The 14,193-nt window shown below is 48.9% G+C and overlaps 1 protein-coding gene across 1 annotated transcript in view; it reads right to left on the reverse strand.

Annotated features, from left to right (window-relative positions):
* The window catches only part of LOC136621468 (protein SSUH2 homolog), a 31,867-nt gene that overhangs the window by 4,318 nt on the left and 13,356 nt on the right, over positions 1 to 14,193 (reverse strand). The window contains exons 3-10 of the mRNA XM_066596973.1: positions 9,859 to 10,023; positions 8,499 to 8,571; positions 6,199 to 6,328; positions 5,955 to 6,015; positions 4,791 to 4,915; positions 3,228 to 3,290; positions 1,396 to 1,475; positions 94 to 186 (exon numbers count right to left, since the gene is read on the reverse strand). Of these exons, the coding sequence (XP_066453070.1) occupies positions 94 to 186; positions 1,396 to 1,475; positions 3,228 to 3,290; positions 4,791 to 4,915; positions 5,955 to 6,015; positions 6,199 to 6,328; positions 8,499 to 8,571; positions 9,859 to 10,023 (790 nt within the window). The remainder of the gene's footprint in view (positions 1 to 93; positions 187 to 1,395; positions 1,476 to 3,227; positions 3,291 to 4,790; positions 4,916 to 5,954; positions 6,016 to 6,198; positions 6,329 to 8,498; positions 8,572 to 9,858; positions 10,024 to 14,193) is intronic.

Below are 14,193 nucleotides of genomic sequence, written 5' to 3' on the forward strand. Positions count from 1 at the left end.
AGTTCTGCAGTTCACGGATGAAGGAGACGTGACACATGGGATACAGACTGCTTGGGCCCTGTAAATTATTACTGCCCTCCCTCTTCTCCTTACCATGTGACAATCAGGTTGATGTAGTTCAGGATCTGTCCACGTCCGGAGCATCCCACGCAAGTCACGTATCTAGTACTGTGACACGTTTTGCAACTGTGATTGAGAAGACAATGGACAGTTACTAACCCACCAAGTGACAAGCAATGAATTGCAAGAGCTGTCAAAATCATTTTAAAGGGAATGCATAGGTTTGCAACTGATGGGTCATACGAACTAATTGTTTTTGTGCCAGCTTTTTGGCAGCATAATGGTGACTTTTGGGATTTCACTCTGGATGTTGTCTAGTGTTAGGGGGCGTGGTTACATGCAGAATATCAGATCTACTATAATGTACGCCAAAAACTGGTATACGCTATAGCAGAAACGCATGCCAGCTCATAGCTCGAGTAGGTTTTCATACGGTGCACAGAGGCAGAAGCAAATTTGCCCCAATGACACTAAACTAAAAAATGAAACAATTTTATAAACAAACAGTCTTGATTAAAAGGGGTTTATGCACCTATGCAAACTACCGTATGTATCTCCATGATGGCAGACGGCACACAAACTCATTGTGGTCTGATTCTGCAATCATGTATTAAGCTGGCAAATGGTGATACACTGATACACCTTAGATTGTGTTTGGCTGACAGCTCCACTCGCAGATACACATGTTTGCCCGGCCAGCAGCCACAGGGATCTTATCCAGGGGTGCCCCCAGCCTTTGTGCTGCCTGCCGCAAAGTGTTTTCCCCCCTCCCAAGACAAAAGAAATCACTCATTTTGCAGGCATTGAAAGCACCATTTAGAGTACTCTGAAGTGACAGAGTAATAGCACCTCCAGCAGTGGCCCCAATAGTAAGTGCCCCCTTACTGGTCCAAATAGTAATAATGATCTCTTTAATGGCCCCAATAGTAATGGTGACCCCATTAATGGCCGCAGTAGTAATATTAAACCCTTTAGGCCGGCCACTGAGGCCTCATGGTAGGGCCCCCCCTGGTTTTATCTCCAGTAAGAGCAAAGGTTTGGGCATGCTGAAATCCAAATCTTTCCCCTAACATCTGTTGTCATGGGAGATTTGAAACACCACCATGCATATCAGAGGGTCACCAGATTGCACCAAAATCAGTGGTTTGGCCGATGTCTGTCTAATATATATGGTCACCTTAACTGTAGTCTATGGGAGTCATGAGAACAGCGGGGATTTGCTGATGGAACCTTCCAGTATCAGCAACGGCATCCAGCCAACCGTCCCACTACAACTCTTATCAGTGTCTTTACCTTGAGACAGAGAGAGGAAATAGCCTGAGAAGCTCCACCCACCTTTGTGTTCCTTGTCCTCTGCATTGGTGACACGTGTCATTTATACGGCGACCGGTCCCGTTGCAAATCCAGCACCTTATCTGCAGAAGATACTGATGTTACTGCATGACCCTATAGGTTTCCGTTTTTTTTTAGTAGTCAAAATGTTTATTAGGACATGTCCACAGTTTTATTTAACCCCTTAGTGACACAGTCTAGTTTGGTACTTAATGACGCAGCGATTTTTGGAGATTTTCATCTCCACTTTGCAAAAGCCAATAATTTTTTACATTTTCCATGGCCGTATGAAGGCTTGTTCTTTGTGAGATGAGCTGTAGTTTTTGTTCATACCATTTTGGGGTGCTGATAATGTATTTTATAATTTTTGGAGTGTCAGGGTGAAAAAACACATTCGTTCTGCCATTTGTTTTTCTTAATGGTATTCACCATGTAGTAAAAGTGATATGATAACTTTTTTTTCTGCAGGTTGGTTTGATTCGCTGCATTCAAAGGCCTAGAACTTTTTAGAACTTTTTTTATTTTCCCATGAATGGAACTGTGTGTGGCTTGTTTTTCTGTAGTTTTTATTGCCAACAGTTTTAGGTACATATGACTTTTTGATAACTTTTATTGTGCTTTTTGGGAGGCAAAATGAAAAAATAAAAAGCATTTTGGCTCAAATTTTTTTTTATAGCGTTTATGGTGCTGGATAAAAAGTGTCTTCAATTACTTGTTCGGGTGGTTACAGATGCAGGGATACAAAGCTTAAGTCGAATACCTTAGGTCTCTTTATACTAGAGTTAAAGCTAAAAAAAAAGGAGTGTGATAGAAGACTTAATATCCGTGGATGATATCCAATCCTTTGCAGAACTTCGGTCAAATAAACAGTACCGCAGAAGGAAACCTTCAACTATTTCAGAATTAGATCCTTTCTGCAAAAATTTCCTGTATATAAAGTTAAACTTCCCTTAGAAATGAACAACAAAATAATCTCAGATCCTGTAGCAGGGAAATCAGAAACTAGAGTCATATACAGTGATCCCTCGTCTATCGCGGGGGTTACATTCCAGAGTCCCCCGCAATACATGAAACTCCACTAAAGGTTTGGGCATACTGGAAGTGCACATGAAAATACATATGAAATGGTACTAGGCTCCGTCACTGCTAGCTAGCAGATTTAAGAATGGGAATGGTCTGTGTTGGAGGAATTGTGGTCAGAGGGGGTCTCTCTCACATATATTTCAGTCATGTCCCAAATTAAAAGACTATTGGGGAGAAACAGTCAATCTATTAAAAGATATGTTACGGGTTCACATCCAGAGAGATGCCAAATTAATTATGCTACTGGTGGAATTAGACAAATATCCACCAAACAGCAAATATATGATAGGTCATGCTCTAATGACAGCAAAGGCAATTATCGCCAAACTCTGGAGAGAGCCCCCCCCCCCCCCCCCCCCGACAATAGGAAAGCTCAAAGACCGTATGGCTGAACAAAGTGTGTTTGAAAAATGGTTAGCGCTTAGAAATGACTCTATGGGACAATATAGGGAGTCTTGGGATGTATGGAAAAATTTCATCAACCGTGGCTATCCACTAGACCTGCACTGCAATACAGACAGTGCTCTCTGCTACCTACGTTGTCTGTATTGACAGCGGTGCTGGGAGTCAGCTGATTGTCAGAGATCCCGGGCGGCAAAGCCCAGTTGATCATCTGTTGTCCTAAGGATAGGTCATCAATAGAAAAATCCCCAAATTCCCGGATGATCCCTTTAATCAATGTTAGTAAATAAAGCTCACTGCTCCGCTGACCATCCTCCGTGTCACATAGTCTGATGGTGCTCAGCACTTACCCGGCCTGTCCCGTGACATTTGTTGCACACCGTTCTGCCAATCCCAAGACACTGCGGACAGGCCTGTCATATCAGAAATAAGAACGGTTATCACTATTGAGCGTGGTAGAAAAATTACGGCAAGGAAAAGAAGCAGAGAAATATGAATAAGAGCTTTAGTTACTTGAAACGCGTCAGCTAGTTGCCTTTTTTCTGTTTTTCTGTGTCTGAATGAATGAAGGCTTGTACTTGGATCCTGAGCAGTGTCGGATGTTCCTTCTACTCTCCATGTCTTTGATGTTCCCTATATATCCAGGTCAGCTGTGCTTCACTTCAGAAATGCGTATAATGCATCTATGCACTCTACGGCGGGTGTCACACAGGGTAAGTGCATTTATGCCATGTATTTGTGCAATAGGAGTTGCGTATTTATGTGCGCATGTGCGTCTTTTACTGCTCGGAAAGCAACATTTGTGTGACACAGGCCTAAATGAGGGATATGCGCCATACAGGGAGGCCCTCTAATAGCTGCTACGCCTGTGGGGAGGATACTGGTGTATCTTGTCTCCACCGGAACTAGGGGTGGAGACGTGGGTGGTCCTGTTTCAGTTATTGGGGAGGGGCAGGTGACAGGCACAAGTGAGGACTGGATGATGGACAAGTAGGTGACACCTCTCTTATTGTCCTTCGCCACCCTGGCATCTCAGCATCTGTGGCCGCAGTGAGTGTTTACCCCCATCTCCACTCCTGACACAGCTGACGCTCTACCATCATCTCCCCTCCCGGTTGCTGTTGTATTGACTGACGCTCTCCCTTCTGTCGTGCCGGCTGCGGCGCTGTTAGTGTGCCCCCCCCCCCCTCACCTGCCCATGGCCGCTGGAATGTGTTCTCCCGTCCACCTCTGGCGTTCAAGCTGCCTATGCTGTCAAATGCCATCATGCATGGAGCCGCCAGCGCTTAACCCGGCACCGCCGTTGTAAATAAGCAAGCGCTGGCTAAGTTCTGCTCCCGTTCCCCGCTGTCACTCTCCCCGGAGGCCTTCCAACAGTGCCGGGAGCGGTCATCCCCTCCGGTGGCACAGCTTACAGCGGCCCCACTGTCTCTCCTCGCCACTTGCCATGCGCCCCGGCCGAACAGCAGCTGAGAGTCCTCAGCAGAGACAGACAGCACAGCGCAGGAGGGGGGTGGTGAGCAGATCCCTAACCATAAGACTATCCCTAACCCTAACACAGCCCTAACCATAACCCGGGGGGCGTAACAGGGGTGTTCCATCTCACTGTGGCCCGCCAAACCATGTCTCCACCCCTAGTTTTGGTGAAGACAAGATGCACCAGAACCTGTGGGCAGTCCCAGCGCAGATCGGCCTCATCCTTGTCTACGTGGGTGATGTGAATAACAATGCTCATCAATCTCATACAAGAGATACAGAGGAAAAGGCAGTCAAAGAAACGAGGCCCCCTATCCTGGATGTAGGGGGGACAGACACTGGCACTTTTCTAAGTAAAGTTTTTACTTTTTATTATGTATTCATTTCAATAGAACCAACATATTTCATAGCGCTGTACAGAGACGGTCATCACCAACCTTCAAGGAAGAGGTGTGAGGAACAGGCATGTTCATTTCCTTGTCTGTGAACATAGCTGGGATCTGGATGGGTATGTCCCACGGCTGAGGGGGGATCCCACACATTGGGGAGTCCACGGCCTGACCTGTCAGAAATGGCAACACGGAAAATTATATTAATTACTCATAGATTATAATTATACAGGTTCATAGCCGGCCTTGGGTACATACGACCCATATGGTCACACAGGGCAGCAACCACCAGCTTGTGGGGGAACACCAGGTAGATGTAGGCTGAGAATGGTCCTGTTAGGTCCACATAGCCAGATGATCTTCTTCATCCATGCAGCAGCATCTTGTGGAGCTACATAAATCATCCTCCTCATGGCTCTGTCTCCTCCCCTTTGTCCTGAGGTGCGGCTATCAGCCCATCAGTGTCCCCACAAAACAATACCTTAGTTCTGCTATGGTATATTATAAGTTTGGTTCTGAGTCTGCATTTATGTTATGTGCTTGATTCTAGTGCTGTATTTGTGTTATGATCTTAATTCTGGTATTGTATCTATGTACTGAGGTTGGTTCTGGTGCTGAATTTATGTTATAAGCTTGGTTATGGTATTGTATCTATGTAAGGTATTGTATCTATGTATCTTGGTTCTGCTGCTGTATTTATATACTGTGATTAGTTCTAGTGCTGTATTTGTGTACTGAACTTGGTTCTGATGCTGTATGTATGTTATGAGCTTGGTTCTGGTGCTCATGTATGTATGTTATGATTCTGGTGCTGTATTTATTTGATTATATTGGTTCTACTATTGTATCTATGTATTGAGATTGGTTCTGGGGCTGTATTTATGTAATGAGCTTGGCTCTGGTATTGCATAAATGTACTGATCTTTGTTCTGTTGCTGTATTTATGTACTAAACTTGGTCATGATGCTGTATTTATGTTATGAACTTGGACCTGCTATTGTATCTATGTACTGAGTTTGGTTTCGGGGAAGTATTTACGTTATGAGCTTGGTTCCAGTATTGTATTTATGTACAGAAGAAAGTACCCAAAATCCATGTAAATAGAAGGAAAACCAGCAAACACGTGTGTATTTTGCTCAAACTCAAACCCTTATTCCCTATACACCAAAACTCTGCCAATTACTGAGCTGCTGACCATAATTACATACTAACCAGTGTAAGGTGCAGTCACCCATTTACATGTCCGGGACTCTGTGAACGTCTCCAGTCGATACTAAGAATAAAGAATAAAGCAACCGGGTAACAAGGATCATTAAAAAATGCAGATTCATCAAAAACAAAGAGCAGTAAAAATGCAACATAATCACATCATAAGAGCAAGCTGGAGATAGTCCATTAAATGTGATGCTTCCCCTTTAAGGAAAGGAGTTTGGACATGTGCAGGAAGTCTACACACCCTGTATGTATTAAACGGTCTGAGTTCATGGAAGTCCATCTCCTGAGCAGCCGTGGAGCGGTAGCAGCATTTACTCTTGGCGTAGTCCATCAGTGCGATTCTAGCGTCATCTTCTGAAATAGACGGGATTCTGCAAAAATGCAGGCACCAAAGTGATATGAATGCGATGATAGCATGAATTAAAGAAAATATCTGGAATGCATCTATATCAAAGTGGTACATAGCAGGGGGCAGCCCATGTAGACTATGGGTCCCAGCTCACCCCCCTATGTGCAAACAGAGAAGCAGCCCCATGCTGGGGCTGTACTTGGGTTCACAGCTATGTGCTGGGGCTGTACTTGGGCTCCCAGCTACGTCATGGGGCTGCACTTGGGCTCCCAGCTACGTCATGGGGCTGCACTTGGGCTCCCAGCTACGTCATGGGGCTGTACTTGGGCTCCCAGCTATGTCATGAGGTTGTACTTGGGCTCCCAGCTACGTCGTGGGGCTGTACTTGGGCTCCCAGCTACGTCGTGGGGCTGTACTTGGGCTCCCAGCTACGTCGTGGGGCTGTACTTGGGCTCCCAGCTACGTCGTGGGGCTGTACTTGGGCTCCCAGCTACGTCGTGGGGCTGTACTTGGGCTCCCAGCTACGTCGTGGGGCTGTACTTGGGCTCCCAGCTACGTCGTGGGGCTGTACTTGGGCTCCCAGCTACGTCGTGGGGCTGTACTTGGGCTCCCAGCTACGTCGTGGGGCTGTACTTGGGCTCCCAGCTACGTCGTGGGGCTGTACTTGGGCTCCCAGCTACGTCGTGGGGCTGTACTTGGGCTCCCAGCTACGTCGTGGGGCTGTACTTGGGCTCCCAGCTACGTCGTGGGGCTGTACTTGGGCTCCCAGCTACGTCAGGGGGGCTGTACTTGGGCTCCCAGCTACGTCGTGGGGCTGTACTTGGGCTCCCAGCTACGTCGTGGAGCTGTACTTGGGCTCCCAGCTACGTCGTGGGGCTGTACTTGGGCTCCCAGCTACGTCGTGGGGCTGTACTTGGGCTCCCAGCTACGTCGTGGGGCTGTACTTGGGCTCCCAGCTACGTCGTGGGGCTGTACTTGGGCTCCCAGCTACATCATGGGTCTGTACTTGGGCTCCCAGCTGTGTCATGGGTCTGTACTTGGGCTCCCAGCTGTGTCATGGGGCTGTACTTGGGCTCCCAGCTGTGTCATGGGGCTGTACTTGGGCTCCCAGCTGTGTCATGGGGCTGTACTTGGGCTCCCAGCTGTGTCATGGGGCTGTACTTGGGCTCCCAGCTGTGTCATGGGGCTGTACTTGGGCTCCCAGCTGTGTCATGGGGCTGTACTTGGGCTCCCAGCTGTGTCATGGGGCTGTACTTGGGCTCCCAGCTGTGTCATGGGGCTGTACTTGGGCTCCCAGCTGTGTCATGGGGCTGTACTTGGGCTCCCAGCTGTGTCATGGGGCTGTACTTGGGCTCCCAGCTGTGTCATTGGGCTGTACTTTGGCTCCCAGCCACGTCATGGGGCTGTACTTGGGCTCCCAGCCACGTCATGGGGCTGTACTTGGGCTCCCAGCCACGTCATGGGGCTGTACTTGGGCTCCCAGCTATGTCATAGGGCTGTACTTGGGCTCCCAGCCACGCCATGGGGCTGTACTTGGGCTCCCAGCTGTGTCATGGGGCTGTACTTGGGCTCCCAGATATGTCATAGGGCTGAACTTGGGCTCCCAGATATGTGAAGGGGCTGTATCTATGTATTGAGCTTGGTTCTGGGGCTGCTTCTATGTAGATTGGTTTGGTATTGTAGGTATATAATGAACTTGATACTAGTGCTGTATTTAAGTTCAGCGTCCCAGTGGGAGACCCTGACATACGTGGGGAGCTGGGAGGGTAGAGTGCTGGCCCATCACGGTAGTACTTACCCCATGCTCCATCCTGGAGCATGTAAGTGTTTACAGTTTACATATGTTATTAGTGACATGAGATTGGTTCTGGTATTATAGTAACATTATGATTGTATTATGGTATTATGAAAGTAATGCTGATTCTGGTGCTGAATTTATGTAATAAGCTTGGTTCTGGGCTTGTGTTTATCTGTTCTAATGTAGGTATGCTGCTATCTTGCTGCATTCTGTACAAGCAGAATACAGGCAGATTAACTATCATTGCAATATACTATATATCGATTTTTTTTGTTGTTGTTGTTTTTTTTTTTGTTTTTTTTTCTGAAGGGATCACCCAAAACATTTCTGTACAGGGTGACATTTAACCTTTGGCTGGCACTGACTATGTATATGATGCGAGAAGTTCTCTTACGTCCAGCTGGTATTTGCTGGTGTTGGCACACTTCCGGGGATCGGTCCTGGTTGTGGTGGAGGTAGAAATTTACCTGTGATCAGTAAAAAATTCTACATTAGACAAAAGCCAGGAAGATGTAAAAGATGATTATATGAGGTTCTCGAGTTTACAAACTAACTACCATACGGCGGCACACCGGGCGAGGACTGCAAGGAACCATACAGACGCCATCCTCCAGCACAGACTCCATGGACTCAGCTCTGCTATGTGCCTGTAGCTAAATACCTGCTGAGTGAAGACTGTGCAAACAACCACAGAAACCCTATAGAGGAGCGAAGAAAAGGAATCCCCAGCAGCTCTGGAGGGAGAGTTCCGGGAAGACTTGCCTCTCCCTATGGGTTCATTCAGACGGTCGAATGTGATGTAGGTCCAAGAAAATCAGACCTGTATCGCACTCCAAGGCCTCCTGCACACGGGTGTACTTGCAATGCGGAGTCTGCGGCAGGCATCCACCTCCTGACTCCTCAGCAAATACAGCCCATAGTATTCCATGGCAAAACACCATTTCATCTCCACGAGCGGAAATCAATTGCGATTTTCCGCTCACAGAGAATAAATCACAGCATGCTGCGATTTTGTGCGGGTTACGCACGGCCGGCTTTCACTGAAGTAAATGGAAGCGGTCCGTCCCGCGGCACTTCTGCAGTGAGCACTGCGGAAGTATCATGTGATAAGTGTCACCCCTCAGCGTCGGCAGCTACTGCGCATGCGCCACAGAGTTCTGTCTGGCACATTCGCAGAGTATGCAGAAGCTGCCAGGCAGGTAAGCTAGGGTCACCGGCCGGGCATTTGGTCGAACTCCACTGCGGGAATCCCGCATGTGTGGTCCAGGACGCCCGTGTGCAGGAGGCCTAACTGCGATTTTTCAGCGGCTGTGTTTTTCACAAAAAAGAATGCATTGCATCGCTTCTATTTACATAAAATTTTCATACAGATTTTTCACGTGCTTAAAAAAAAATTGCATGTGCTTCCAATAGTTAAAATGGTTTAAAAGAAAAAACGCACTCGCATGCGAATTACATCTGAATTGCAGTGCAGTGCATTTTTTGGGGTGATTTCTGTTTTGCATGCGCAGTGCCCCTACAGGAAGAATGGGGAATAACAGACACGACTAAAGGATAGCGTTCAACAGATCGCCATTGTTTACAAGCACGTGCACTGAGGTCACTTTATTCTGCTGACACAGTTGACGGAGGACCTGGATGTTGGCTTAGGATAATGGAATGCGGTCCACAACTAAAGGGGACAAGGTGTCCAAATATAAATATTCCCTTTAATTCAGACAATATCTTACAACCAAACATTACAGTCTGCTTACCGCCATCATCGCCACCCATCCCTTCATACCCTGGAATAACCTCCCAGTCTGAGGGTGGCGCTGTTGGACCATCAGTGACTACTGCAGGATTAACAAGAGGAGCCCCTTCTGATACCATGGCCGGACCCAGAGCCGGATTCATCCACGCTGAAGTCATTGCTTTACCTGGTGATAGAGGAAGACTGAGTGTATTTATCAAACTACTAACGGCCATGTAGCAGAGCTGTGTGTGTGTGACGTGCAAGTAGCAGAGCTATGTGTGTGTAGCAGAGCTGTGTGTGTGACGTGCGTGTAGCAGAGCTGTGTGGTGTATTGCGCGATTAGAAACACTGGTACTATAATAACCTAATAATTACTATTATATATATATCATGTATTCAGTCCCTTCAGTAATTTCTTGGTTGAGTACTCTTGTGGTACTATTGTATCTTCTCTCCACCACAAAAATAGGTGGAGACCTGGGATACAGGCATGGGAGATATACGGTACACCCACAGCTGCTGATTGGCTGGGCTCTTATCTGGGCAGTTCGGTATTTGAGCTCCCCGATGCCGCAGGGAAGCAGGGACAGGGCACTCTGCAAGCAGCGTGGTGGTCGGCACTGACAGCAGCATAGATGGGTGGCTGGCCGGCCAGCTAGCTGGGACAGGGCAGGGAAGTGTGACAGCAGTGGGCCGCAAAGGGTGTTCGACAAAGTCAGAGATGGTAGGACAGTGGGTCTGGAGATGCTGCAGGGCAGCGGGGTGGACAGGGAACGCAGCATCAGGGTGGTCAGCACTTAGAACAGCGGAGATGGGAGACCAGCGGGCCCAGGGAAGTGTGACAGCAGCAGTGGAGTGGTCAGCACAGAGAGCAGCGGAGAGAGGCGGCCAGTAAGGACAGGGCAGGGAACTGCAACGGCAACAGCAAAACAGGGTTTTCCAGCAAGAAAACCCTGAGAGAAGATGGTACGGTAGTGGCCAGCCTGGACATGGGACACAGCATTGGGGTGGTCGGCACTCACAGCAGCGGAGATGGTAGCTAGAGTCCAGAGGGAAGATGGAAGCGGAGACTCGGAGCTGATGGCTAGCAGGGCAGCGGGGACAGCCAGTCAGCAGCTGTAGGCATCATCTGCATCTTAACACAGCTCATCCATCTCTCCACCCCTTGCTCCTGGTGAAGACAAGATACCATAGTACCTACTCTTGTTTCCTGTATTAGCCGCTGACTTTGTACTATTTACAATCTTCACACGTCACAGGAGTAATGTACCTCCCTGACAGATATATACACTGAGGTACCAGAAGTCCTGGAATGGCAGTATGTACATGATGATGAAGTGGCATTACCACAGGACGGCTCAGGAGTGCCCTCACCTGGATAAGTTGTGGGGTATTATCATGGAGGGAAGACGTGAATTATCGGACAAGGCATGATAGTTCGTGCCAGAGTATTATTATATCTTGACTCCATTGAAAGTTAGGGGTTTGACAGGAGGAATGCCCCTCTCACACCCTTAGCTCACAATTGGCTCAAGGCAGGCAGGTCCTTTCTTTTCAGTCTTGCTGCTGGCCTCCAGCCTCCTGTCAGCCCCACAGGTCCCCCATTCCCTCTGTGTCCGCACCTGCTGCACAGTGCAGGGAAGGTGATGGGGAAGCGGCACAGGCACCTCCGCCGCATCCCTCAGTGTCCGCCGCTGCCCTGCAGCCTCCACGTTCCCCTGCCTCCCTCCCTCAATGATAGTCAGGGCCGCAGCTCCCCCCTCCCTCTGTGTCGGCGGCCACTGCAGAGTGAAGAGAGGCTGATGGGGAAGCGGCTCTGCCATCCCAGACGCTCCCTCACTGTCCGCCGCTGGCCTCCAGCCTCCGCGTCCCCCTCCCTCCGTCACTCACTGTGAGCCATCGCAGTACTGCGGCTGATGCTGCTGCTGGTCCCCCTAAATCCAGTGCCACTGCTGAATGCAGGGAGGCCGATGTAGAAACGGTTTTGCCACCGCAGATCACCCTGTCCCCCACACCGCTGCACAATGCAGGCAGGCGGTCAGGGAAGCCGCTGTGCTGCCGCTCCCTTACTGTCCGGGTACGCAGCCCACTCCAGCGCCAGCTAAGGCGCTGTTAGTGAGTGCCAAGACCTGACAGCGGGGAGTGGCCGGCCTGTTAAGAAGACTGTATATTGTCACTACTTCTGGTGGCGACAAGATACAAGAATACCTGGTGCCAGATGGATGGGACCTTCCATTTCTGAACTTGAGCAGCATTTACCATTTCCTTGATGCACAGTGTCACATGTGTATGTATAGATAGTTGAGTAAAGGGATTTCTTATATACTTAATTTTGTCAGGATAAAACTAATATGACCTGTAATTGACCCGAGCCTCTAAAACTTTACGTATGCCCACTGTGTAGATCCTGCAAACAGACAGAGCAAATGTGTATCCTGTAAACAAATGGAGTTTTGTAACTATCTGACAAGGAGCCATCAATTACTGAATGGTCTTGTGATCTTTGACTCATAGATGCCTGCTGGATTGGCCACCCACAGGAGTGTAGGACTCAAAGTTTTCAATGGCTGCATGTACACATCTTTCTGTATATAAGCTGGGGCAGAACGAAGATGGCCAGAAGCCTGTAACCTGTGAGTAGAGGACGCTCTCTCATAGTGTAGCTCCCAGGTGCTCTCTGTCTTCGGCTGTCGCTGCTCCAGCTGATTGTAAACTCAGACAAGACTCCGAGGTGATGGACTCTGTCCAGCTGAGCAGATGTCGTTTATGTGTTGTAAGTATATTCATGTGCAATATTAATGTGTTCATGTACAGGTGCTCCCCGACTTGCGAACAGGTTCCGTTCCGGGAGCCCGTTCGCAAGTCCGTTTTGTTCGCAAGTCGAACAAATGGTAGTATGGAGGGGATCGCGAGTGGATCCCGCTCCATACAACGTCGGGTGCCGGCTGTTCTTACAGCGGGCACCCGGCGGCAGCAGTTCCGACGAGCCACGCCGCTTGTCAGAACTGTTAACACTTTAAATACCGCTCTGACAGCGGTATTTAAAGTGTTAACAGTTCTGACGAGCGGCGCGGCTCGTCAGAACTGCTGCCGCCGGGTGCCCGCTGTAAGAAACAGCCGGCACCCGACGTTCAGGGGGCCCGTACAGCATCCCACGATGAGATCGCGGGACGCTGTGTGGTTGCTAGGCAGCCGGGGACCTCCTGAACGGCCGCAGGGCTGCCTATGCAGAGTGCCTATCGAGCGCACGGCTTGATAGGCGCTCTGCATAGACAGCCCTAGGGCCTTTCAGAAGGCCCCCGGCTGCCCAGCAACCGCGATCTGACCAGACAGGCTTCTATCAGGCTTGATAGGCGCTCTGCATAGACAGCCCTGGGGCCTTTCAGAAGGCCCCCGGCTGCCCAGCAACCGCGATGTGACCGGACAGGCTTCTATCAGGCTTGATAGGCGCTCTGCATAGACAGCCCTGGGGCCTTTCAGAAGGCCCCCGGCTGCCCAGCAACCGCGATGTGACCGGACAGGCTTCTATCAGGCTTGATAGAAGCCTGTCCGGTCCCTGCACAGTATGATGTAATGCCGTAGCATTACATCATACTGTGCTGTACAGATAGTTCGTATCTAGCGAAATTCGTAACTCGAATGTTCGCAAGTCGGGGACTATCTGTATATCCCTTGGTGATATCAGTAGTTTACCTTTGCCAAAGAAATAGTGTTAAAGTACGCAATATCACCTATTTTACGTAAATTAGTTTAACTATCATCCTTTTTATATAATTTTGTTCAGTTATCTTATTAAATAAATTGTATTGTATCAGCCCACTTGTCCTTCTTTAAAGCCGTATCCGAACTTGTTGTCTTTCAAGTTGGCAATACAGTGTATCAGGAATACGTCATAGGCATTACCACCCACTGTGGACAGCGCAGTGATCGCCCTTAATGATCACGACCGGCAGCATCTTGCTAGAATTGTCCGTGTGAACAGAAGAGGGACTGCGGCAGAAATCACATCCACATTCAGTGCAGGAGGCCCCACACTGCGGGTCAGTACAGCATTCTTTACCTTTGCTATCACCACGACACCGGACACAGCACCTTATCTGGGCTTGTAAGGTTGTAACTGGACCCTAGAGGACTGATACCAGGCAACGTGGTTCGACAAGTCATCGTACCAATTGTTTTGGGCTGATATTAGGGTTCATGTTTGGTGCAGACCCCATGAAGTCATGGACCCCAGTTGTCAATCAGGCACTGTGCAGGCTGCTGGTGGCTGGATGTTGCTGTAGGGGGTGTTCTCATGGCATGGGTTGGGTCCACTGATCCTCCTGAACACCATTATTGATTGGTGCCCGCTACG

Source organism: Eleutherodactylus coqui, chromosome 3 (genome assembly GCF_035609145.1).
Source record: "Eleutherodactylus coqui strain aEleCoq1 chromosome 3, aEleCoq1.hap1, whole genome shotgun sequence".
In the NCBI taxonomy this organism is placed as follows: Eukaryota; Metazoa; Chordata; class Amphibia; order Anura; family Eleutherodactylidae; genus Eleutherodactylus; species Eleutherodactylus coqui.